General features: G+C 38.8%; 1 protein-coding gene across 1 annotated transcript; it reads left to right on the forward strand.

The window, feature by feature from the left end:
* The first annotated feature begins 224 nt into the window (after positions 1-224).
* On the forward strand, positions 225-17,732 carry LOC140170114 (RING-box protein 2-like). The gene is made up of 3 exons (XM_072193443.1): positions 225-585; positions 10,815-10,862; positions 16,487-17,732. Exons 1-3 carry the CDS (start codon positions 387-389, stop codon positions 16,603-16,605), a joined length of 366 nt encoding a protein of 121 aa, XP_072049544.1. The 5' UTR covers positions 225-386; the 3' UTR covers positions 16,606-17,732.
* The last annotated feature ends 8,014 nt before the right edge of the window (positions 17,733-25,746 follow it).

The following is a 25,746-nucleotide window of genomic DNA, read 5'->3' on the forward strand; positions in this document are numbered from 1 at the left end:
GTCATTCCAAATATTTATAAATCTATCCAAGATAACTTTTAAAAAAACTATAAATATTTTGAAATCATTAAATTTATCTTTTTATCTGGTATAAATGTCATTAAAATAGAGAATTTATAAAATTATAACTTATTTATTAATGAATAATATTGCTAACAGAAATCAACAGGTATAAAAAACGCCCTCTGCCGAAATTTGTATTCCAAGGTCAAAGGTGAGGTCAAAGGTAATAGATTTGTTTATTTTTTTCGCAATAGGAAGTAAAATTAGTGCCACTTTTATCAACTAATTTTACTAAACTTCCCGTGAAAAAGTCGGTACGAAAAACACGTACATTAATCTGTAATCTCCCGTGAACTTAGTCGTCAATTCATTCCGCTTCAAAAATGAATGATTCCGTAGAAATGAAGGATGAAACTGGCGTAGTTCCCGGTGCCCAAAAATCTTCAGCTGATAAAGGAACAGCCGCCGGACCACCACCAGGATCTGACAAACCATTTACTTTGAAGAAATGGAACATTGTAGCGATGTGGAGCTGGGATGTAGAATGTGATACATGTGCAATATGTAGAGTACAAGTAATGGGTAAGTTCTTACTAGTAGGAATTAACGCCAGCTCTTTCAATTCAGTGGCATTTTTTTTTGTGTGTGTCACACTGCCTTGAGTGACTGCTGCGCGGTAATCGGTATATGCCATTGGCATTGCCAGCGTGTTCAACTGTGCGTGAGTAACACGGAAGTGAATCCAACCATGCCAACACACTCGTGATTGGATAGCATTGTATCCAAGATTGTGCGTTTGTGTTGTAGTTTGAAATACCATTTCACGCAATAATACGATCGCGGTTGGATCGAGTAGCTGTTTCCTTTCCTGCGTTCATTCAATTGCAATTCCTACACATGTATTGTAAATAAAAAAAAATAGTATTCATTGTCTCGCCATAGTTCACGACCCATGGTGATTTCATGCTGATAAAAGTGGTTTTCCAAGTAAAGTGTTTGGATGCGAGCCTATAAAATAAACGCTGTGTCAGACAAAAGTCTTTGAACATGGCAAAAGGTCGAAGTCAGCAAAAACATCTAAATCCAGCGATGCTGAGGTCTTCATCTAGGTATCACAGGGAAACCTCAGTTAACACATTTGTTAGTCAGTCAAAATGGCCTAAACCGGCAATACAAATTTACATTGAAATTAAAAAGAAGCTTTTTAAGAAGAAAACCTTCATAAATATGTTGTCTATACTTCACTTGACCCAAATATATGATTTTTTTTGGTGATGAGAGACTCGCACATGGAATTTCAGAGAGATTTTGATAGCAGTTCCATTAAAAAAAGCTGCTATCGTCATGAGACTAAGATCTAGAAACACCCCCGAAATGCCGTTTTGGGGAATTTTGCTAGCTGAATCTTTTTGGTGAAAGTCAATCTTTGACAAGATGTAACTTTGCTACGGAAAGTGCTATGAAAAAAAGGTTTTCAGTTTTGGCTTTGTTTACTCAAGGGCTTTAATTTGATATATAAAATGATGCAGTTTGATGGCAAATTTGAATTCACCTGGCATACCTACTTCATCAGTGCTCGGTCCCCTGTAAAAATTAGAAATACTCGGAGACTCGTTTCTGATTAGAAAACATTTAGCACAAACTTGTATATATCTAACCCGAGCAGACGAGCCACTTCTGCGGTTGACGATGTTGTTTACTGATGGTTCACGTCTTGAAATTTGACATTTGTAGCTGAGTTTCTCTAGTCTAGCCTTCTCCACTCTGTACGAAGGCTAGAGCATGCACTCATGCAGTGATACATTGAAAAATCCAGGGTCAGAATTTTCGGCGTAAATCAGAGAATCGATTCTCGCAAAGATTCTCGTAAACAAATTGCGTGAATCAAAGTTGATTCCCGCAAACGTTTGTAGTTTACGCAGAAGTTGATTTGCGAAAATCAAATGATTCCCGCAAATTTATTCTGCAAGAATCAAGATTGATTCTCGCACTGACTGTGAAATGAAATCTGACCCTGAAAATCCGGGGATGTTCCCCCAAACTTTTGGTCGGCAATAAGACCAGAGAAGAAAGCCTAATACCGGTAACTTACTAAATACAATTTACATGAATTTACTCAACTGGTTTTATGCATTGATTGATTCCTTGAATTATCAAGATATTAATATTTCATGCATGATTGATTTGATTTTAAAATTTTCCATGTCATCCGGACACAGACAGAGCCGTAGCCAGGGGGGTCCAAATTTGCAAAAGTAGGCCTATACAAAAAGTCCCAAAATTTAAGAATTTGCTAGCATAGCGAGCCAAAAAATCAGATCTTTCAAGCTTTGTTGGTCAAAAGGTGCAAATTTGGGGAAAATGTCCACTTTTCACAAAGTACCCCCTGAAGTAATATGCAGACACGGTTATGATATATAATAATGATATTTATTATCACTGCCCTGGTATGATGTTCATCATGATTGGTCTCAAGTTTTGGCTGCCCAGATTAGGGCGCTTCACACCTAGAGTTCTGTGTACGCTTACGCGTAAGATAATAGTTCCTGGATGATATCACAACATCCCCCTTTCTTTGGATTAGCACACTGGGGAATAAATTAAAATCATCAGATGTGAAATATGTTGAAAAACATTCTAATGGCAGTTGTATTGAATGTGATTAAATTGTGGTTACTAATATTAATTAGGATCAAAAGTTTAAAATTTGTTGTATGAAATGCAGTGTATATTTGCGATTTAACTTTACCACTAAATTTTGATTTTGCTTAATTTGATTGTCATGTCTGCGTTGTGTATTTGCATCTTAGTAAATTGTGAATCATTTATGCACAACACTTTAGTAACAAATTCTAACATATAACAAGTAACGCTTACAACAACTTGTTAGAACAGACAAATACACGTAAACAACAGTGCTGCTGTTTCTGCATTCAAACAACCGATACGCTTGCAGCATACCGTGCAGATGAGGACACATACCACTCACATTTCATCTCTGAGTCGTTTTCGTTTACGGCTTATGCGCCCAGATCTGGTTCGGATTTGTTGGTCGGGCGGCTTAGGATCTGCTTTCTCCTGCTGTGGTTGGGCGTCCTTGTTTGTACTATGCTAAGTAGGTCTGGTGCGAAATGCACGTGTTTGGAGATACTTGTGTCTTTAGGTGCGTTCTTGCTACTCTCCTTGACAGCACTTGGCACTTCGCGAATCTGCGACCTGTTTCTGCGTATCGTTGCCCCTCCTGGTGTTTCCACCTCATATGATCGTGGTTCCTTGCAGAGTCTAGTGATTTCTGCTTTGTTCCACTTGCCTTGCTGGTCTTGCAACCTTACTTCTTGCCCAACGTGAAGTGGCGGAAGCTCCGGACCAGCACTCCTGTCATGATCCTCTTTCATCTTCTCCTTTTTCTGGTGGAGTTTCTCTGCAATGTCTTGTGCTTGTTGCAGATTTCTAGGGTTCTGGTAGCTCGGTAGCGTTGTCCTGATTTGTCTTCCCATCAATATCTCTGCTGGAGATGGGAGATTGGAATCGATGGGTGTTGCTCTCAAGTTCAGCATGGCTACTTGTAGATCTTGTTTGGTAGCTTTGCATTTTTTGATCAATGCTTTCACTGTTCTAACAGTGCGTTCAGCTAGTCCGTTCGACCTGGGATACCTGGGTGAAGAAGTTGTATGCTTGATCGCCCATTTCTCGCACATGGCTTGGAACGGTTGTCCTGTGTACTGGGGTCCGTTGTCAGACATGATCTCTGCTGGTGCTCCCAGTAGGCTGAATGTAGCTGCTGCTGCCCGTGACACCGTCTCGCTACGGGGGTTGGTTAGTTTGTGTAGCACGGGAAACTTGGAGTGGTAGTCTGTGATGAGAAGGTAATCTTCGTCATCCAGAGTGAACAGATCAGATGCTAGTTTGGTCCATGGGGTTGTTGGTATCTCGTGAGGTTCCAGTGGTTCTTTTTGCGTTGGCTTGGTTGGTTTTCCTGACATAACGCACAGTTTTTCACGAGGTTTTCTATATCCTGGTTGATTCCAGGCCAGTATACCGACTCTCTAGCCAGTCTTCTGGTCTTCTCTATCCCCATGTGACCTTCATGGAGTTGTGTAAGAATGTCCTGGCGTATTGGCTCGGGTATCACCACTTGGCATCCTTTGAATATTACTCCATTAGACACACCTAGTTCGGGTCCCGACATCCCCAATATGGTCGGATGTCTTTTGAAGTTCCTTGATGGTGTCTGGCCACCCATTGTTGATCACTTGTCCTAATGTTCTAAGGACTGGGCTCCGTGCAGTTTCTTGCTGCATGGCTTCTTGTTTGTTGCGACCGAAGTTGATCAGATCGACTTTGTATACATCTTCCACATCGTCACAGTCTCACGCCGACTTGGATGTCTAGTGGGATCTCTGCTGATTTATTCGGGTTTGGCAGGCGGCTTAGTGTGTCTGACAGTACCATTTTGCTCCCTGGCTTGTACACCACCTCGAAATTGTATCCCTGGACCTTGACTAATAGCCGCTTTAGTCGGGGTGGTGCACTTGCCAGGGGCTTCTTACATATCATTTCGAGTGGTTTGTGGTCGGTTTCTACTTTGAAGTCGTTCGCAAACAGGTATGTATGGAATCTGGTGATTCCAAACACAAGTCCGAGGGTTTCGCGCTCGATGTTTGAATAGCTGGATTGGCATTCAGTTAGGCTTTTCGTAGCAAACGCAACAGGTTTGTTGTCTTGTAGCAAGCATGCGCCTAGTCCTTTCTGTGATGCATCTACTTCCAGAGTGGTAGGTTTCTCAGTGTCGTAGTATTGTAGATCTATACGTTTCTGCTGACATGAGGCTCTTTAGTTCTTCATAGACTGATTGATGGTCTTCCTGCCACAGGAAAGGTATATCCTTTTTCAGCAAGTCTCTTAGCGGGTTGGCTTTCGTTGCTAAATGTGGTATATATGCGGCGAGATAGGTGATTACACCTAAAAATCGCTGAAGATCTTCCTTGTCTTGAGGTGTTGGCATAGCTTTCAGATCTTCGACCTTCTTCGGGGCCGGTTTGATACCGTCGGCCGTGTACACTGATCCGAAGAAGCTGATTTGGCTCTTGCGTATGGTGCATTTCACACTGTTAAAAACTAGACCTTCTTTCTTGGCCACCTCCATTAGCTGGACTAGGTTGTTATCGTGTTCTTCTAGGGTTTCCCCAAAGACTACGATATCATCAGCTATGCACACACATCCGGGAACCTGCTCCACGATCCTGTCCATCTCCATCTGGAAGATGTCCTGGCTTATGGACAAGCCAAATGGGAGTCTCTTGGAAACAGTAGCGCCCAAATGGTGTGCGGAAGGTGGTGAGGTCTTGCGAATCCTCCGCAAGGTGGATAGACCAATAACCGGCCTTAGCGTCTAGCTTGGAAAAGTGTTTAGCTTTTGCGAGCTGTGGATTGATTTCTTCTAAGGTGGGCATTTTGTGTGGACACCTTTTGAGGCTGTTATTGAGGCGCTTAGGATCCAAACACACCCGCAATGTCCCATCCTTCTTGACGCTGGTGGTGATGCTGCTGCACCAGTCGGTGTGGTAGTTCACCTTCCTTATTATGCCTTGCTGTTCCATCTTGTCTATTTCTGGTCCTTTAGTTTGCCTTTCAGGTGGACTGGATACTTCGAGGCGCGCCAACCGGACGGGCAGGCGTCTTCAATAAGATGGAGCTTATTTTATGCGTTTGAAGTTGCCAATTTTGTCAAACTGGGCAGGGTATTCAGTCTTCAAGTCTGCCACGGTGTTGATGTTGATGGTATTGATGCTGTTTGCATCAACTGCAGGGCTATTTGCCGGCATGGCATTGATGGTCACCAGATTCGTTTTTTCACGCACAGGGGGAGTCCTGCCACTGCCGGCCCCTTCACGCCAACTACATAGAACTTCTGTGTGATCCACTGGGGTCTACACCCTGCATTCCAAATGTATGCTTCCAAAACATTTGATCTTTGTGCCGTTATAGGCCGTGAGCCGTGCTCTTGTCTTTTTTACGACGTTCTTCCATTGATGCTTATACATTTGCTTAACTGTCCGCAGAGGTAGTGTGTTACCCTCTGCGCCCGTGTCGAGTTTCAGCTTAAGCTGGTGTTGACCCGTTTTCCTCGGGCAGGTTATATCTATGGTGGCGTATGCTTCCGTGTCGTCGTCTTCTAGACACAGGTTGGAAACTTTGACGCTGTAGAATGTGTGATGTTCTAAATCGTCATCCAATTCGCCTGATATTTCGTTCACGGCAGTGTTCGTCTTGGACCCGTAGTCTTGTCGGTTTCTCCGGGATTGGTGTCTTCCAAACCTTCTGTTACCAGGGCCTGGGGATTTGCTTCTGGGTCTGGACCGCGGTTTCTTGGGACCCGAGCTGCTGGGCCGGGGATGGTTGGACCGTGAGTTCCTACACTTCTTCGCCCAGTGCCCCTTCGAGCCACAAGACTTACATGTGTCCGTGTATGCAGGGCACTTCCTGGGTGGATGTGTGAGTCCACAGTTCCTGCACTCTATCTGGCGTTGGTTTACACCCGCGATCTTTGTTTCATCCCTGTTGTAACTCCGTATCCTCTGGCCGCCGGCCTGCAAGGCTTCATATTTGCGGCCCTCTTCTAGTAGTTTGGCCAGCGTTAACCCTTTAGGTTCCTCTAAGAGATCTTTCCGGAATAGTTGGATGGGGGTTGATGCAATGACTAACTCTACGATGCGTTCGGCCATCTCATCTGTCGTGAACTCACAGTAAGTTGCTTTGTTTCGGCATCGATTTATGAAGTCGTCAAGCTTTTCTTGGGGTCGCTGTTTAAACTGCATCAATTCGAGTCTGTGTATTCTAAAGTTGACGTTGACATTTAGCTGGGCATCAAAGATCTTCCAGAGTTTTTCTGGGTCCTTTTGGTCCTCATCGCTGAGGCCAGACGTGTTTATTTTTTTCAATCCTATGTTTCCCACAGCGATTTTGATCTTCACTGCCTGTTTTTCTTTGTCCGTCACTTCTTTGTCCAACATAGTTAGTTCGAGTCTTTGTTTAAATAATTTAAACTCCTCGCTTACGTCTGGTACATCCCAGTTCATTACTGGATATTTGGATGTCATGTTGGATGGTATTTATCTCAAATACACGGCTGCGCAAGGTATGGTTTACCTGAATACAGGAACAGCAACGGTATTTAGGGGTAGGTTAAAGAGAAAACAAGACTTACGAAGTGGTTAGTACAAGCAACGGGTTACAAGATATTGGTACCAAGGTGTTTGTGCATAACTAAAACACTCAATATTGAAAGCATAACAAAATTAACTGTGTAGAATATTAAGAAATCTGGTTCCAAACAAAGAAAATAATCACTGTTTTTTGTTATAACCACACAAAGGTTTAACTTTAAAAAATCTTTTCAACAAAGGTTTTTTCTTTGTTAAAAGTTGTTTCAGTAAAAAGTCTCTTGGAGCACAGTTGATCTAGTTCTTGAATATGCTCAATGTTTCTCTTGGTATCGCTTTATTTATCTGAGTGAACAGCTGACAGTCCGTTGGTAATGTTTATAAAGTCTCGCTATAAATAGATTGATTTATCAGAATCCATTGTAGGTAACCATGGCAACATCTGTTAAGGCCTTGGAACTGGTAATCCACACAGCATGCAGTCCGTTTCTATGTGTAAAAGTTAGCAATGCATGTTCCTCCGGCTGTGCGTAGTGATCCTCTGTGATTAGGCTAAGACGTGGCGCATCAGCTCTGGGCTGGGGTCTCCTCATTCCAGGCTCACTGCACTCGGCGGGAAAATTGGGGTTCGTCAGCACTTTGTCGGTGAAAAGTTTTCATGACAATTTATAGCAAAGTATTTCAAATTCACACGGATGATTCAAAGTTCTATTTGCTATGGGCTTAGTTGCAGTTCTTTAGTTCTATAAAAACTTACTCGTTAACTCGCCGAGTTTGATGTTTGACCAGGGCAGGGCACACAAAAATAAGACACGATGTACTATGATATGGTTGAAACTTTCTAAATCAACCTAAAGGTGACAATCGAAGCACAGATTTCGGCGACGATATAAAGTTCCTTTATAATCCGTTATAGTCAAGCGGTAACAAAATTTCCACCGGTATATTTCCATAAATACGGTACCGAAGGATGTGAGTGTTCGCTTTAAATAGTGTGCCGTCGTTACGTGTTTAAAACATGTTGCAGTTCAACTCTTGGTTCAACGAGTGACTCGCTCGATAGCAGAATTTGTGGCCTGCGGCGATATTCCCTGTGGCGAGGGATGGTCTGTTGAACTTGACCATGGTGATGTGGCGATGAGTCAGGAAATTGTCCAGATTTAGACGAAATCCTCCGTTGATTTGGATCAGAGTTCCTCTGTCAAATCCATGGAATTAATCCCACATGCTGCCACCATGAAGTAATATGCAGACACGGTTATGATATATAATAATGATATTTATTATCACTGCCCTGGTATGATGTTCATCATGATTGGTCTCAAGTTTTGGCTGCCCAGATTAGGGCGCCTCACACCTAGAGTTCTGTGTACGCTTACGCGTAAGATAATAGTTCCTGGATGATATCACAACACCCCCCTTGGAAAAAAAGTTTACTTTTTAAAAATCAGCACCCCCACAAAAAATCCTGGCTACTGGCCTGTACACAGAGTACAAATTTTGACCAAAGTTGCTATCTTGTCTTCACTTCCGCATATTGGGAATGTTTTTCTTGTTATTTTGCGATAATGAGAGGTCGAATAGTACATGTACCGGTATGCAGTTTGCACAATTGCACATGTATGCTGCGCTGGCGTACATCGTGCAGTGTATGCGAAAAATTATCACGCCAGGATGTCAGGCTGTATTCAATCAATTGAAATTTCGACTGTAGTCATGTCAGGGATACACTGACCATCGCAATCCTTTTGATACATATTTTGTCCAAATTTAAGTGGAGAGAAGGGATTTAAGTTTGAAATGGTTATTTATCCGTTTAAATGGACCACAATCCGGTTGGTTAACCATGTAAACGTACATGTATACCGGTACATGTTTAAAAAAAACTACTGGTGTACCAATACAAGTCAACAATGGTTGATAACAAATGCTGGATCCTAAAACAATTTGAAATTATTCAAAAAAAAGTGCACACAGAATTTGAAAAGTGCACAAAGTTTTCACCGGACTGTCCTTCCTTTCATTCAGCCCTCGAATTAACCCACGGCACCCATGGCATTTTGCCGTGGGTGCTCAACCCCACTGCCGCAATGCCCTCGAAATATGACCTTTACCCAAGGCAGTCACTTGCTGTGCCCTCTAATGAAGTTGCCGTCGGTGCCCCAGCCCTGCCCCTTCATTATAAAATCATCTATGCATGTTTGTGTGTGTTTTCTTCACTTTTGACAAATTGCCTTGGTGCCCTTCTCAAATTTTCAACAGTTGCCATGATGCCCTCTTGAAATATTACAACCTGCTGTGCTGCCGTGCCTTTTCAGTGAAAATCCAAGGCAATTATCAACTTGCCCTAAAAAAGTTGCTGTGCCCCTTCAGATCCTTAATTCGAGGGCTGCTTTCATTATAGATATATATGGTCGTGCGTCATGAATTGGGGTATAGGAAAAGGTGGGGGTGTTACATTAAAAAAAAAATCAGGACATTTTGGCCCAGATCTCAAGAATGTAGAGGGCTACTGAACTAGAAATGGTCTCATTTTATTGCTAATTTATCTACGGTACCTAAAACTGTGGAAAGTAAAAACTTCACACTGTAGGCCTATTTACTTTTTGAGATATTGCAATTCAAACGATGCAAAGTCAGGGGTGGTGGTGCCTACGGTTGAGATGCCTACGGTTGAGGCGTGTGTTAAAGTATAGGGAATATTGATTTTCAGTGCCTCTCAAATTTATTTTTTACTGTAACTAATTAACCCAGCAAGGTATTAGGATGGATTATGTACCATTGTTTTGGTATTTATTTCTAGTAGGTAACTTGACCAATTTTACTCCAAGCTGGTTTAATTTGTTGTTAATGTGCTGCATTCTGTGTCATGGGTTCTAGGCTTTTCCTATACGTTACTGTACTAAGCATGCATTTGTGCTCCAAAATGTTCTGAATGTCATATTTCTTGAAGAAGTTACCCCACTTCTGTAAAAGTGGGGTAACTTCTTCCTGTTTTTAGAAGGAAATTTGATGAGGAATTCAAATATGCCATTGGTTTTTGTGTAGGACATGAAGGAAAAAAGTTTTGATTGATAATGTCATAAAAATCATAAAAATGTATGTACAACTTTTGAACACCCTGTATCTCAGTTAGGCTACATAACTCATCATTACAAGTTTGCTTTTTTGAGAGCCTACAATGTTATTAGCAGATCTATAAAGGGTTTTAGCAGAACAGGTGTTTATGTTAGTGAGTAAGAGAGGAACCATTTTTTTTACTTTTTGAACGAAAATGTAACATTTCCACCCTATATAATATTTGTGGCACCCTGTATATCAACTTAGAAGTTGAACAATTGTCTTCCTTACACTTTCAGCTTTATGATGATATAAAAATTGTAGGTTTCTGACAAACATGAGATGAATTACAATCATTTTTGTGTGAAAGCGTGATTATTTTTCTAATTTTGAGCATGTAACGCATTTGGCCCCCAATTCATGACACACGACCATAATGTTAGTGAATAATTTGAGACTTAGTGAAAACACAATTTTTGAAATTCACAATCAATTTTAAAATGTTAGTCATGTCACACTATTGGGCTCCTAGGAGTTTTACAGAAATTACAATATCTTATCTGACTTATATGTTCTCTTTTTTAACAGATGCATGTTTAAGATGTCAGACAGAAAATAAACAAGAAGAGTGTGTAGGTAAGTATAGTCAGTCATATCCCTGGTATAGTAAACAAATTTAACAATCGGGATAAAAAAATATGGCAATTAGTTACTTAAAGCTGGCATGCAGTTTTGTTATTCCATCATTTGAATAATGCAACCACATCATTCACATGCTAAAGAATATTGAAACGGATGTGCCTTGGCCTACAAATACAAATATGGACTAAATATGGTAGCGTGAAAGTCCCAAAGGATCGATGTGAAATATGGGCCTAAATGTCAGGATCATGAATAGCATAAATACCTGGTCGTCGTTAATTAGGAGATGGTTGTTGGATTGATTGTGATTTGCCACGGATTGTGAATTAATTAATTTAAGTAACTTAATTAAAGAAATGAGATCAATAAAGGTGACTCATGACAACATATAAAATGATCAACAGTATTATATATTGTACTGGTTTCCCAGCATAAACTGTAAGCTTCACATTCACAATGCACAACAAATACACAATATATGATATATCCAGTTTACAACGCTTTCCTTTGTTACTGAAATTATCAGTAAAATATCGACATTAATTAATCACTAAAACTAGTCAATTCATCTTGTAAAAGTCACGAGTTATTCATAAATAAAATACAATACTAAGACTGAGAAACATCGTGGGCTTTGTTTACAAATCAACAGCTGATTGCTGGAAATTCCCACGCTCAAGAAATTATGGAAATCGAGTTAATTAATAAATCGAAATTAATAAGCACATTTCTAGCCAGATATTATATTAAATACGAATCATTACGAATTATTACAACACTCACGTAGCCAGGGGTGTCTATTCTTCCAGAAAATTGAAATTATTCCCTCACCCTACCGCGCTGTGTCACTTCCTTCCCCAGATTATTCCCCAACTGAAAACCCCCCAAAATGAACCCAAAAGGGAAAATTTTAGGTTGGTTGCTATCTCCGGGGGCACTCCCATATACCGTATTGACATACGTCATGAGCCCATGAAAAGACCCCGTTATTTTTGACAAATCCTACACCCAATGACCCTGTTTTTTTCAGTAGCCTACACTGAATAACCCCGTTTCTTGAACAATTAGTCCTCAAAATTGAAATTTCGGCACGCTTCACACACATTTGGAGTAAAATAAATGAGTTTTGTCTATGTTGTACTGTAAAATTGGGTAAAAAGCTATTTTTGATTGTCAATGATGTGAAATTTTAGGCGCTCCCATACAAAATCACTCCATTTTTTACATTGCCAACACCGAATGACCCCCTTTTTTCTGAAAATTTCCACACCGATAGACCCCTAGTTTCATGCTGGTGGGCACAGGTATGTCACTTTGATATTCGAGTGCCTCCCCCGGGTGCTATCTACATGTACTTTTCCTTATTTTCTTGTTCCCTCCCTTCCCTGACTGAACATACAATGTAGGTGTGTTGTGAGTTGTCCTATTCTGTCTTCCCCAAAAACATCAAATTCTTTCCAAGATGGTACAGTCTGGACACTGAACCATTGCATCTATAAGGACAAATGGTTCAAAGGGAAGAGAGGTTGGTAAACACCTCTAGGCTCTTAATCATGTTTATTAGCTAGCTAGCTGTGATTTATTATTGACAGGAGTGTGAGAGTTCAGCTTTTTTGTTTTGATTTTCAGCTTTTTTTGTACCAGTACACTTGCTCTGTATAAAAGTATAGGATCTTCCCAAATTGCAGCTTTTTGCTAGGTGTTTTGAGCTTTTTGCTATCTGGTTTTTATGTTTTCAGCTCTTTTTATATATGTGGTGACTCGCATGCCCCTGATTTATAAAGCCTTAGAATTAAAATTCTTCTGTTGCAGAGTTCGGAGAATGCCACTGAACTATTGCATCTAGGGAGGAATAATCAAGGATTTGGATTTGAAGATGAGGTTTAAAAGGGAAGATAAACTTGGACAATAGAGCTGTTAACTAATTGATGGTTCTTCCCTTAGAACCCCAAATGCTTCCCTAGATATGCAGATGTCCAAACTAAAAAGAAAATGGATTTTGTATGAAATATGCAAAGCATAGCTCCCTTAATCTTAGTGTGCAAACTGTGCATTATTACCTATTCAACAACTCTTCCTATACCTTTATACAGGAGCCAACCGTTGTTAATCCGTGATGAACCCACACTTTTACTGTAGCGTATACGCGATCGCATGAAGCGAGAATACTACGCGTTACGCGAGAGCGTAAAATTCGTCATGTCTGGAACCTTTGTGCGTATGCAAGCTTACAAGTTGAATTCAGTATTTGTCAGGTAGCGGCTAAACATTGCAGTTTTATTCTGTAGTTTTATCCCAGTTTTGTTGCTAATTTTAACAGAGCAATCGTTGAAGTTTTTGTAAGGCTGAGTGGCAATGATTAATTCACATTCCTCGTGAAATAATCCGTGAGTTATACGATCTTTAGCTTCTTTTCGTTGTTGAAAGGGATTCAATCATGGTTCACCGTTGTTCATCACCATTTAACAACTCGCGTCCGGCGCGTCTGCGTGGCGTCGGGCAGCAAAGCTGCCCTCGCGAAGTAAACCACGCAGACGACGCGGCCGCATCGTTGTTAAACGGTGATGAACAACGGTGAAACATGATTGAATCCCTAATAGTACTAGTCACTATTGCCCAGGCAGGGAAAAATTACTGACCCAACTTTTCCCTGTTTTATGATAAAGTCCATGGTTTCCCTCAAATAATTATTTTTGGGATGGGAATGGGTAAAAGCCATTATAATTCTTCCCTAAATGACACTTGATGAATTCACCCACCCTGTAGAGCAGTCACTGCCAGCCAGTGACCATCTATTTCATTCCAAAAATACCATAAAACATAATAATACATGTTCCAGTTATACATTTTTCCCCAAATTAGTTTATTTTATTTTTAATCTTCCTTGAATCCTGTTGACTTTCTTCTGTTTTTCCCCTCTCTTTTTTTTCTTTTTCAAAATGCAAAATTCTTCCCCAAAGGGGTAAAATTATTCCCTCCCCTTTGGGGGCGATTAACGGAAGAATAAACGCCCCTGCACGTAGCTGATCCTAAAAGGATCAGCGAATCTAGTATCAGAATGTCCGAGTGCCGAAGTGCGAGTTGCAAGACATGCAATCCACGTCCACCCGGTACAAAGCCTGGGCCGCAACTCAGCCGTTCCAAAACAACACGATCGGCATTTCATTTCTATATCGCGCAAGCAATTTAGGTCGCGCAATTTGCATACGCGCTGCGCCTGCAAAGCAAGCACGCGATACCTAAGCAAATGAAATAAAGATTTAAATGAATAGATTATAAAATATGATAAAATATGATTAGCGCTGTCGAAGTTTAAATGATGGTTTTCAATATTAGTAGGCCTACTAAGGTGCCTACTGGGGGTTCCGTTACAATATGTCCAAAGTTACACAAGTTAATTTGTGAGGGAACCAAGGCATGGAACACTCATAGCATTTGCATATCTAAAAAAAAAATTTGAAATTTTGAAATTATCAGCTCTGAATTCCAATCCCTATATCATATTCTTAGGCATTTTCCTGTAATATACATCTTGTTTTGCAGCATGCATAAGTTATTTCTTGAAGGGCAATTTGCTTCCTCGGGCCCTCACCCCTCTTGTTTATAGATAGAAATTTGTTTATAGATAGTAATAACAAATAAAAATGTAATTTCTGAGTCCTTAAAAAAACAAAAAAACATCTGTCACACAAAGTGGACCAAAGTAACAAAGAACTACCGTACTGTAAAAGTGGTAATTTTCGAGTACAGTTATTTTCGCAATTTGGAGTTACAGAGACCTTTTTTGCAATTGTTATTTTTGCGATTGCCTAGTCTTGCCCTATACTTGAAATACAATATTACATATATCGCTCATTCTACAAAATCCGGTGCCAATCCACTATAAAAATTGAAAAAATTAAAGTTGTTCAAAAAGACCTGCTTTTTGTGTTTTTTAAGAGTAAATGTATCACTACTTTCAGATGTAAAAATTGCCAACACCACTTGCATATTTTTCTTTCAGGAAGTCATGATGTTTTTAACACTAAAACTCAATGTAATGTGAGCTACGTTACCGACTACAAAATGGGCTGGTTTTACTCAATCCAAGGTCATAAAAAGCAAACTAAAGATCACTTGAGTGAAATGTAAAACAGATTTCACCATTTCATAGAAGTTATGAAGATGCATAAATGAGTGTGTAACGTAGCTCACAGTAACGTAGTTCACTGGTTTTTAATGTTTTTAATGTGATTTGCGAACGTTACAACGTTATGTCGGTTAATTCTAATATAAATGGGGTTCGACCACTGGTAGCTTTCACATATTATTAGGAAGTACATGTAATACAAGTGCATACTATAGAATCCTGGTAACGTAGCTCACCAATCTTAACATGGTCGGTCGAAATTTCAATGTTTACAACATTTCTATGCCAAAAATGCTACAGCATCACAATTTTTACTGTGATTTTTAAAAACCTATGAGTGTTTCCTATCAAAAACCGCATATTACATTGATACCTCTGTTTTACTTCTTTCCAATAACGTGTGTTAAAAAGGGGTAACGAGCTCACAGCATTTTGGTGGAAAGTGCAATTTATTTTAGAATTACACAAAGACGTTTTAATCACTAAAAAATAATGTTAATAAACAATATGATGGTGCGTTATATCTAATTAAAAAACAACAAATATGTAAAGAAATCGCATTTATTCAAAGAAAATATTCAGGGTTAGATGTGACACTTGAGCAGTGGAAACGCATTTTTAGCGATTTTTGAGCATTTGCAAGGGTTAATCAGGCTGAAGAAAGCATTTAAAGTATGGAAAACTAAATATGTCCGTGTAGATCTCGTTGAGTTCTACCAGAAAAACAACATATTTGATGACCTAAATGTTCGACAAAGTGTTTGTGGACCAAAGAATGGAAAAAAGGCTATTGGCACCGGATTTTGTAGAATGAGCGATATTCGCGAGGTATTAATTTCGCGGATGGAACTCCATTCACGTAATCCGCGAAAATAAAACCCTCGCAAAAATTACCACTAATATATAGTACCATACTTATTTCCGGTACCTAATGACTCATGGAAAGATTAGTATAAAAATAAGTAAATAAAACAATGAGATAAAACAGAAACTGCTCTGTAGAAAAAGGAACATACATTGTACAGTTGATAATGATAACCACATCAGACTGAATATGATTTCTGAAAACTTTGTTACAAAGAAGGCTGTATCATGTAATGACCCAATCAGAGTAGCTGAATTTAATTATCAACTGTGAGTACAGACAAATGTACTAACACTAGTACAGGGCTCTCAACTCTCTCTCATGCATGGGACATGAGTCTGGCATATTTAGACCGTTTCTCAAGCTTTCGCGCCAAGGTAGCAAAATCTCACACATCATCAAAACAAAATGTTTAAAATATCCCCCCCCCCCACTTTTAAATTCTTGAGCTCCCTGGCGACAAAAATCGGGGGCCAACATTTAACACTTTTAGCCAGCACACAATAATTCCGTCCCGGTATGCCCCTATTTGACATCTCATTCCAAGCAATTCCGAAAAGTTTATAACAGTTTATAAAAGTTTTGTACAGCAGTAACAATCTTTTCTCTATTTTATTTTTTCAGTGGTATGGGGAGAGTGCAACCATTCATTTCACAACTGCTGTATGTCACTCTGGGTGAAACAGAACAACAGATGCCCGCTATGTCAACAAGAATGGATGGTCCAAAGAATAGGAAAATAACACGAAACTCAAATATATTTAGTATTGTATTTATACTCTAATGATATTTTGTATAGTGATGGAAGCAAGTAAGTTGTCAGTGTTCAGATCTTCAAACAGACATCGTGTATTTTAAATATACAAAGTTATTATGAAGAAGTCAAGTGCAACTGTCTTAGAGACAGCTCAAAACCGTCTTACAGACAGCTCAATCATGCGACACTTACATTTACTCTGTGATTTGAACTAACCTGTGAGGATGATAAGACTTTGGATCCTGTGAAAACGTTGTGGACCTTGGTTGGATTTCTCACATTTGTTCCAGTGCTGAAAGTTACCCTGAACATCAGTACTAAAAAGGGTGTATATATGATCCCTATGCAGATCTAAAGAAGATAGAAAGAATCCAACTTTCCAACCGGAAGACTTTCACTGAAACTTTTGCATACCAGTTTGGGACTTCCATGATGAAAATATTGAAATCATCAAAGAGAATAATGAAGAGGTTCATCGCAAAACGCTATAAAAGCCATATCGATAAGATCACCATCATACATCACAAAATGGTGCTTTTAAAATGACACATCATTTGTTTAAAACTACAAAGTATACTCTTTGAGATATGGTCAAAGTATTATTATTATTATTTTCTTCATATTTTGGCAGCTTAATTTGCATAAATCTCAAATTGGTAAAAATGGATATATCGCATTTTGCGGTGAACCTCTCCATATCTTCATTATACAGTAAACTTAATATCCTCTCTGGCAAACACCCTAATCACACCTTAGCCCCACACCAGCATGGGGGAACCAAGCCAAATCAAACTTACCCAGATTCTACCCAGAACAAAAAAATGACCAAACTCATCTGCTAATCATTTTAAAAGTTGTACATTGAAGCTTTAAACAGTCTATAATATCAAATTGATTAATTCGAATTAAACAATTCATCGAGTGGCCATGGGCAGCGCCATTAGACATGTTACAAGACTACCAAGTGACAGGTGATGGACCGTACCCACACAATTGAATAGGCACTTTTTGATAATTTTCATCAAGGTTACTCAAAACTTACCTAGCTAATTTATTATACAGCAGGGGTCTCTGCCTTTTTAATATGTTATGAAAAACTTAATTTTAAAAATATCTACCGATGGAAAGAAAAATCCATCGACGGATAGTCTTGTTATGCTCTCACAAACTTAGAGAAAAATCCAAAATATTGGTCTAAAACATGCCCAAGGTTACTGCTGTCCCATTCAAAAGTACAGGAAGACCACCTACAGCGTTGAGGTCAACTTTCTAGACTTCCTGTCTACTGGCAGTAATGGCTACTACCCAGTGCTAACATCAATGAATTGTTTAATTCGAATTAATCAATTCGATATTATAGACTGTTAAAGGTTTTACTCTTTTGACAAGCAAATAGCAGACACTGCAAACAATTCAATTACTTGTTTAATGGATGGCAAAACAATAAAGTATGTACATGTAATAGAAATTGCTACATGTAATATTCTCCGTGCAGAATTTTGGAATAACCATCCGATTGTATGCCCTTCATTATTGAAGTGGTAAAACCAAATTCAGTGGTAAAACCAAATTCAGGAAATAGTTGATGTTTTCAAATCAAATTTGGAATTGGATCTTGGTAGTGGTGTTTTATAGCTTGCGGCTCAAGTCCTAATGGGCTTTTTCAGAAAATATACATGTGCGCATCTATATTTCAGGTCCAAGCCATACTAATTACCAGTGTACAGCCTTCCCCAGCCAAGCTGTAGCTTTCTGCAGTCACATTGCTTTTAATATAAAGCTTTTTACTTTTAATGCTCTTTGGCTGAGGAGTCCCTCATTCAACATTCAATGGCAGCTTAAAAGCTCCCACTGAATGAAAGACTCCTCTGGAAAAGTTGCACACTGGTATTTAGGTATAGGCCCTTTGATGGTTTTGAATTGAAACCAGAATTTTTCCAGGATATTCAACATAATTATGTTAGAAATATCAGGAAATAACAATCATGCATGTATTAAAATCGTGTTTTTTGTGCCAATTCCAAATATATTCATAGAATTAACAGAAAATGTGGAATTCCAGTGATTTTAAGTTTCCTCTCTAGTAGGGTGTATGCATACTTATTGGAATAGCCATTTGTAACAAACAGAGGCACATGCTTGTTAATTTCTTATTTTCAGCTAAATGGGATATGTGATGCGATCAAGCAAAATCAGTCGGAACTCGGAAATATTGATTTTGAGATATAACCAAACAAAGGAAATATTTCCTTGTTTTGGAAATGCTGGTTGTTCAACTGGTTGTTCAATTTAAATTCAGTTTTCTGCAAAATGCAGCTTTGTAAATGCTTTGGACTATCCTATAAGAAACTGAATATTTAATATTTCAGAGTTCCGACTGATTTTGTTTGATCGCATCACATAATTGATCGGTCTTGGATTCTATGAATTCAATTAAAATGAATAATTGGAATGCTTTTTCATGCTCTGAGGCATTTTAGGGTCATGCCTATGTTGCACAACTCAAATACCATGTTTTGCCCCATTAAATAATATTTTGTTGCCCCAAATTGAGTGCTTTGGATATTTGATGCAGAATTGTATGAGAATATTTCACTCATCTAACCAATGCTTTGTCCCATCATGGCGGGATTAAATAGGCTGGGTTGTTTTCCCAAGATCTTAAGGGTTCTGTAACCCACCTTTGCACAGTATTTTTGTGGCACCTGAGAGACCCAAGGACTGTTAAATGTCAGAATGTCTATTTTTAATAATTTGCCATAAAATTTGTATTAAATGTTACAAATTTCAAACAATCAAAATTACACATGTATTTGATATCAAGACATTTCTCGTATTCAGAATGTAATTTGGTGTGTCTGATGTGCTCTCAGGTTCCACTGTGCTAAGGTGGGGGACTGAGCCCTTTAAGATCCGGAATTTGCTTTCTTTGATTGATTATGCAAGTTTTGCCACTCTTCACACTGGAAGGAAGGTTCAACCATTGTCAACATTGACAACAAGGTTGTAGCTAGCACTTACATGTAGCAAAATTTGAATAATGGGCAGTAAGTTACAGAAACCTGACATTTCTAGTAAGATTTTACCCTGGGGATTTTACCAATACTGAGCATTTTTAGGATGTATTCATTATTATGACAATGTCCTTTAAGTTTTGAGTGGTTGTTCCAGCATTGAAATTAGTGGTGGTCCCCTAAGTGAGTGGTGGGCTACACTGTAACTACTTGTACAACCCTAAATTGATATCATTGCCAGACGATCATTTGATGCCACATTATGTAACTTGTATTGGTGAAAATTTTTCCAAGATTTATTAGAGTTATTCACGACCTGAGCCCTTCCCGCGTTTTATGCATTCCACCCCTCAAGAAACAGAGCCCCCTCGACCCCCGCCAGGGGCGTTGCCCCTGGACCCCACCAGGGGCCCTTAAGCGGGCCCCTGGACCCCACGCCGATAGCCTGAGCTCCACTCGCCCGCTCGTTCCGCCTCGCAAGTTCAGGATTTTTTATGTCAGCCTGTGACATCTCTGAAGAAAGTCATACGTTCTCATCACGTAGAGGGTCGCAAGAAACGTGTGTTCACTGTGTTGGTGAGGGCGATATATCGTTAGTGTTGGGCGATACCCACACCTGGGCGTTGTCATCCCCGTTCTTCCGGGGTGCCAAAACCTTTTTTCTGTGGTACAGGGGTTTCTTGTGGTCCCAAACTTCGTTTTGTGCATAGATCAGGTCGTGGGAGGTAAGTATCGTGCGCTTGTGTATGTCCCTCTCACTTCTGAGAGGGGAATCTCTGTGTGAAAGTTATGGAGCGTAAACTCTCTCATTTGCATAACAAGGAACCACTTTCATAAGAGCAGAGAAGATGTAAGAAAAGGAGAGAGAACAAAATTATATACTTGAGATAATCCCATAGGTTATCCTGTCGCATCTATTCATAGTCCTTTATTCTCAAGTAGTTACACATCCACTTGAAATATCCAGTGATGTTATGTGTGTGACCGCCCACGGTTGACTGATCTGCACTCCAGAATTGGAAATATTTCAAATGTTTCTATAGAGAATTAGTTGAAAAGTATGAAACGGGTGTGTTACGGACCTGCTGCTTGGATGGGATACCACAAGTGGATAATACAAGAAAGAAATCAAGTGTTGTAAAATTTCCTCAAAATCCACCCTTTTAGTAGATATATGAATTTCAATAGAAGAAATTTTTAGGATTTTTTTTAGAGAAGTGGTGATTGTTGATCATTTCTGTTTTATTTTTTTATGTATTTTCCTGTCATTTCCTGTAAACCTAATAAAGATATTCTGATAATTGAAAATCTTCTCTATCATAAATAATAGAAGCTGAAAGTGACAACAAGTAGCAAAAGTGTAATTTGCCATGGAACTTCAGTCATATTTTATCTGAAATTTGGCTGAATGACAGGGCCTTCATGTATGGTATGCATGGCATAATGAAATGCAAGCACTGACCTATCCCTAAAAGCAGTTATCTGTAACTTGTGTATCACACACGTCAAGGGTTCAAATCCCATTGTGGTATTCTATTGTTAAGCAGCTAATAGTCAGGGAGTGAGAGCCCTAGATAGGGTGTCTGCTGGAATTAATTCCTCAATCGACAATTTTTGTACTGGTAGACGTGGCTTTAAATATTCAATCACATATCCAAAATCGGCCAAAATCCACCCTGGGCAAAAAAATCTACAGGCATTTGAAAATCACTATTTTTCAGTAAAAATGAACAAATCACGAACGCTCCCGACTGTAAGCCGCATTTTCGCAAACATGGTCAATGCGTCCGCGCTTATCGTTTTGTATTTGCGTGCGAGCTATAAGTGAGCGTATTGGCGTTGCGTACTGCGTAAAACCGAATTTAAACCACAGCGTCACGCACACAACACACAAAGTCGGTGACTAATTGATTGACGTGTAATTGATTGACGGCTTGCATTGATTTCCGGCTATAATTGCCCTGTGATTGTCACCTGTTATACATGTAGTGTGCCCTTAAATGACGGGAGTTCCATAAAAGGTAAAAACTTTTAATTACTTTTAGTTATTCTTTTAATATCGTAACTAAGAATAAAACGGTCCTAAAACGTCACGTAACCACGATTCGTTGTTCGTATAATGATAACAGTGTGTAGGCCTATACACTGTAAAATATTACCGTTATTTTTCGGGACTTTCCCGTAAACTTTACGTTATTTACCGTAAAATGAAATACTGTTTCACTAAAAATAGGCATGTTAGTACCGTTTAGACTGTAGTAGTTTAAATTTTTTTAGGGTGGGTGGGTGTGTAAAGTGTTGCATCTTCGATTTTTAAATACGGTAGTAAACAGCCCGGGTAAACAGCCGTATTGTCCCAATATATTGTGTTTAAATGTAAAACAACAGTAATTTTAACGGTATACTGTTGCCAACAACATTGCCAGGTATTTTACCGTATAAGACATAAGTGATTTCTACTCTACGCCTTGGGGAAAGAAATGCGAGCTAAAGGGCCATTCCTGATGGAACTAAATTCCACTTTAGACCAGGTCTAACTTTAGACCTGGTCCGGGGACCTGGTCTAACTTGTTTGTGCATACGATTAGGGTCTAAACAAAACAAACTTAACAGCTGGAGGAACGCCCGGCCATAATGTAATTATATTTCTTTCCGTACAAAATGTAGGCCTATCTGACTTTGCGAAAAAGATCTTAAAGTATATAGGCCTATAGCCTACACCAGATTCTTCTGGTGCCGCCATTGGTTATGAACACGATGTATAGGCCTACCTTTTCTAGTATATGCTTTATATAAACCTTTTCGAACCTTTTGCGAATAATATCGAAAACGTTTTGTGTTTGCTGGGATTATTATAGGCCTATCATAATTAGGACCTCTATTCCGTTTTTCTTTATGATAGAATTGGCGGTTGCAGATGATTTGAAAAACTAGGCGTGGATTTGCATGCAGTATTTAGACTACTTTTCTAAAAGGCCCTGCTGACGATTGTGAGAGTATACATCGTTGTTCCCCTGCTGCAAAAAATCAAACTGTAAATTTAAAATGTATATAGGGCCAATTGTAAATTTAAAATGTACCGTATATAGGGCCAGTTGTAAATTCAAAATGTAGGCCTATATAGGGCCAATTGTAAATTCAAAGTGTATATAGGGCCAGTTGTAAATTCAAAATGTATAGAGGGCCAATTGTAAATTCAAAATGTATATAGGGCCAATATTGTAAATTTAAAATGTAGGCTATATAGGGCCAATTGTAAATTCAAAATGTACATAGGGCCAATTGTAAATTTAAAATGTATATAGGGCCAATTGTAAATTCAAAATGTATATAGGGCCAATTGTAAATTTAAAATGTATATAGGGCCAATTGTAAATTCAAAATGTATATAGGGCCAATTGTAAATTTAAAATGTATATAGGGCCAATTGTAAATATAAAATGTAGGCCCTATATAGGGCCAATTGTAAATTCAAAATGTATATATATGGCCAATTGGAAATTCAAAATGTATATATATGCCCAATTGGAAATTCAAAATGTATATAGGGCCAATTGTTAATTCAAGATGTGTATAGGGCTAATTGTAAATTTAATAGGCCAATTGTAAATTCAAAATGTATATAGGGCCAATTGTAAATTCAAAATGTATATAGGGCCAATTGTAAATTCAAACTGTATATAAGAAGTTCTGAAGAAGCCATCAACCAGCATGACCACGTGGTCAACTGAAATAGGCCTACGTTATTTATATTGTTGGAAGTGGTGAAAGATGTCTGTTATCCCATTTTTGTACGTTTTTCTAAGTTTGTAAATCTCAAAATTATATATTATAATATAATATTATAAAGTCGGTTGTTGATTTGTTACAACAGTACAGTACAGGCCTAGCGCCTATAGCTGTAACTTCAATATTTAAATATTATTTTTTAATAGGCCTATGTAAACCTTGCCTATTATTTTGTTTTCACAAAATCCACTGTAAGAAATAAATAAATACGGTACATCTAAAACACACTATATAGCTGTCATATTTTGTACGTGTTCTTGCTACATGGTTTGAAATAGACCCAATGCAGGTTTACTGTTTAATTTGTAGGTTAAATATACACAGGCCTATCGGTAGGCCTATTGTAGTGTTTCTCGTCTCAGCCCGATTCCTTTTTTGAGATTTTTTCAATTTTAGTCTAAGCTTATTATTTTGAAATTCAGTTGTGATGTTTCTTTAGGTCTTGCAATGAACACTTTTCCACCTTTTTGGCTATATGAGCTAATACTATTGGCCTATTTTGGAAGGTTTTGTAGCCTAACCCCGGGAGCCTACTTCTCAGAACAACAAAATAACTAAACCCTCTTCCTTTTTACAGACATATAATTATACGCTGAAACAGCGTATAATAAGTTTATTTGCATTTGCACCGATTTTGCGATCAAAATAAGAAATAAAAAAAGCAACTTTTCCTCTTTGTTGTTTTAAAAACTCGGACGAGCAATAGGCCTACTTGGCCTTATTTATTACAATTGTGGGTCTTTAAAAGCTTATCAATTTTGAACCGTCTATAGGCTACGCATCTATAAAATTATCAATGATTAATATTTAATTCCATAAAGCAGGCAGCGCAGGTGCATAATTAATTAAATAGGCCTATAATCATTACTGTTGTATACATACCTTTGAAATAATCTTGTAAGCTAATATGCTGAAGATTCCAACTAACAAACGCATTTCGTTGGTAAAACAAACGTAAACAGGTGAGTGGTATTTGCAATCAACTTTACTATATGCTGCAAACCGTGTGTCAGCGGAAGGATAATAAATAAAATGTGAGTCAGCGCGGTAAACGGTGTATGCGCACTATACGCAAAATTTGTCGCTCATGTGTCAGCGCGTAATGCCGTCGCGATAGCCAAGTGCGACCACGCTTCGCAATTGTATTTTGATTTACGTCTTCGGAATTAAACTTGCCCAAAGTTAGAATAAGTGCAACTTTCAAGGGGTTATAAAAAATTTGCCCAAAGTAGATTTTAGTCGATTTTGTTATACAATACTACAATATACTCTGCATCCATTGATACAAAAATCGTCGATTGAGGAATTAATTCTACCTAAACTGCCTTCACTCCCTGACTATAAATAGGGTGATTCATCACTTACTTTGAATGGGAGGTCTCACACATATTTTATTTGAGGATAGCTGGATCAACCTCCTCTTTCTTACATCTTCTCTGATAAGAGCCAACGCCCTTCAGTTTAGTTGATCGCCCGATTGTCATGTCTATTGACAGGCACATGACGCGTATATGGAGTTCACCAACTCCCCGGGACCAACTCATAACCTAAATGAATGGCAAATCACTACGGGAATCGCTACCATAGTAGCTCATAGTAGGCCTACATATACAAGTATGAAGCTTGGGTCAGTGCCATGGTTGTTCTGAGTTTATGTGTTGCATGCACGTATATTTAGGGGCGAGAGTCCCCCGTGGTAAAAGCAGGGGTCGGCAAACAGGAAAGGGCGGCACTGGCGGCAAAAATAATTCTTAAACTCAAGCCATAACATTTGCTGGATGAGGAGGATGCCTTCAATATTTTTCAAAATTCTGTTTTTACACAAATTGTTATGTATACTTTAGTAAACTAACATACCCTGCAAAAATCAAGACTCTAGGTGCTGTAGTCTTTTTCAAGATCCGAGATTTTTAATAAAACACAGGACATAGGGCCTGCACTTTGGCTCGACATTTGAAAGGGCGTGAATTCATTTTGGATACGCCCCTATTATAATTAGGTAATACTCACACACATTCCCTATATGTATATACATGTACCACATGTAGTAAATCTGTCTGCTTTATCTGTATTGTGACGTTCTTAAGCAAATAGTTAAACACGATTTCATCAAACGTTATAACAATAGCTCTTTTACAGTGTGCAATCATCCCGGGCAATAATTGGGCAATAATAGAGGATGTGCGTGAAATTATTGATTGGCTTATTGATTTGAACCGGTGTCCTTCTCCGTAATCATGGCGCAATGCAGTGCATTCAATCAAACGTTGTCGTCAACCTATTTGGTCGTATAGTGCATTTGTTATGTTGTGTGTGACGAGCTG

This window comes from Amphiura filiformis, chromosome 14 (genome assembly GCF_039555335.1).
Source record: "Amphiura filiformis chromosome 14, Afil_fr2py, whole genome shotgun sequence".
Classification (NCBI taxonomy): Eukaryota; Metazoa; Echinodermata; class Ophiuroidea; order Amphilepidida; family Amphiuridae; genus Amphiura; species Amphiura filiformis.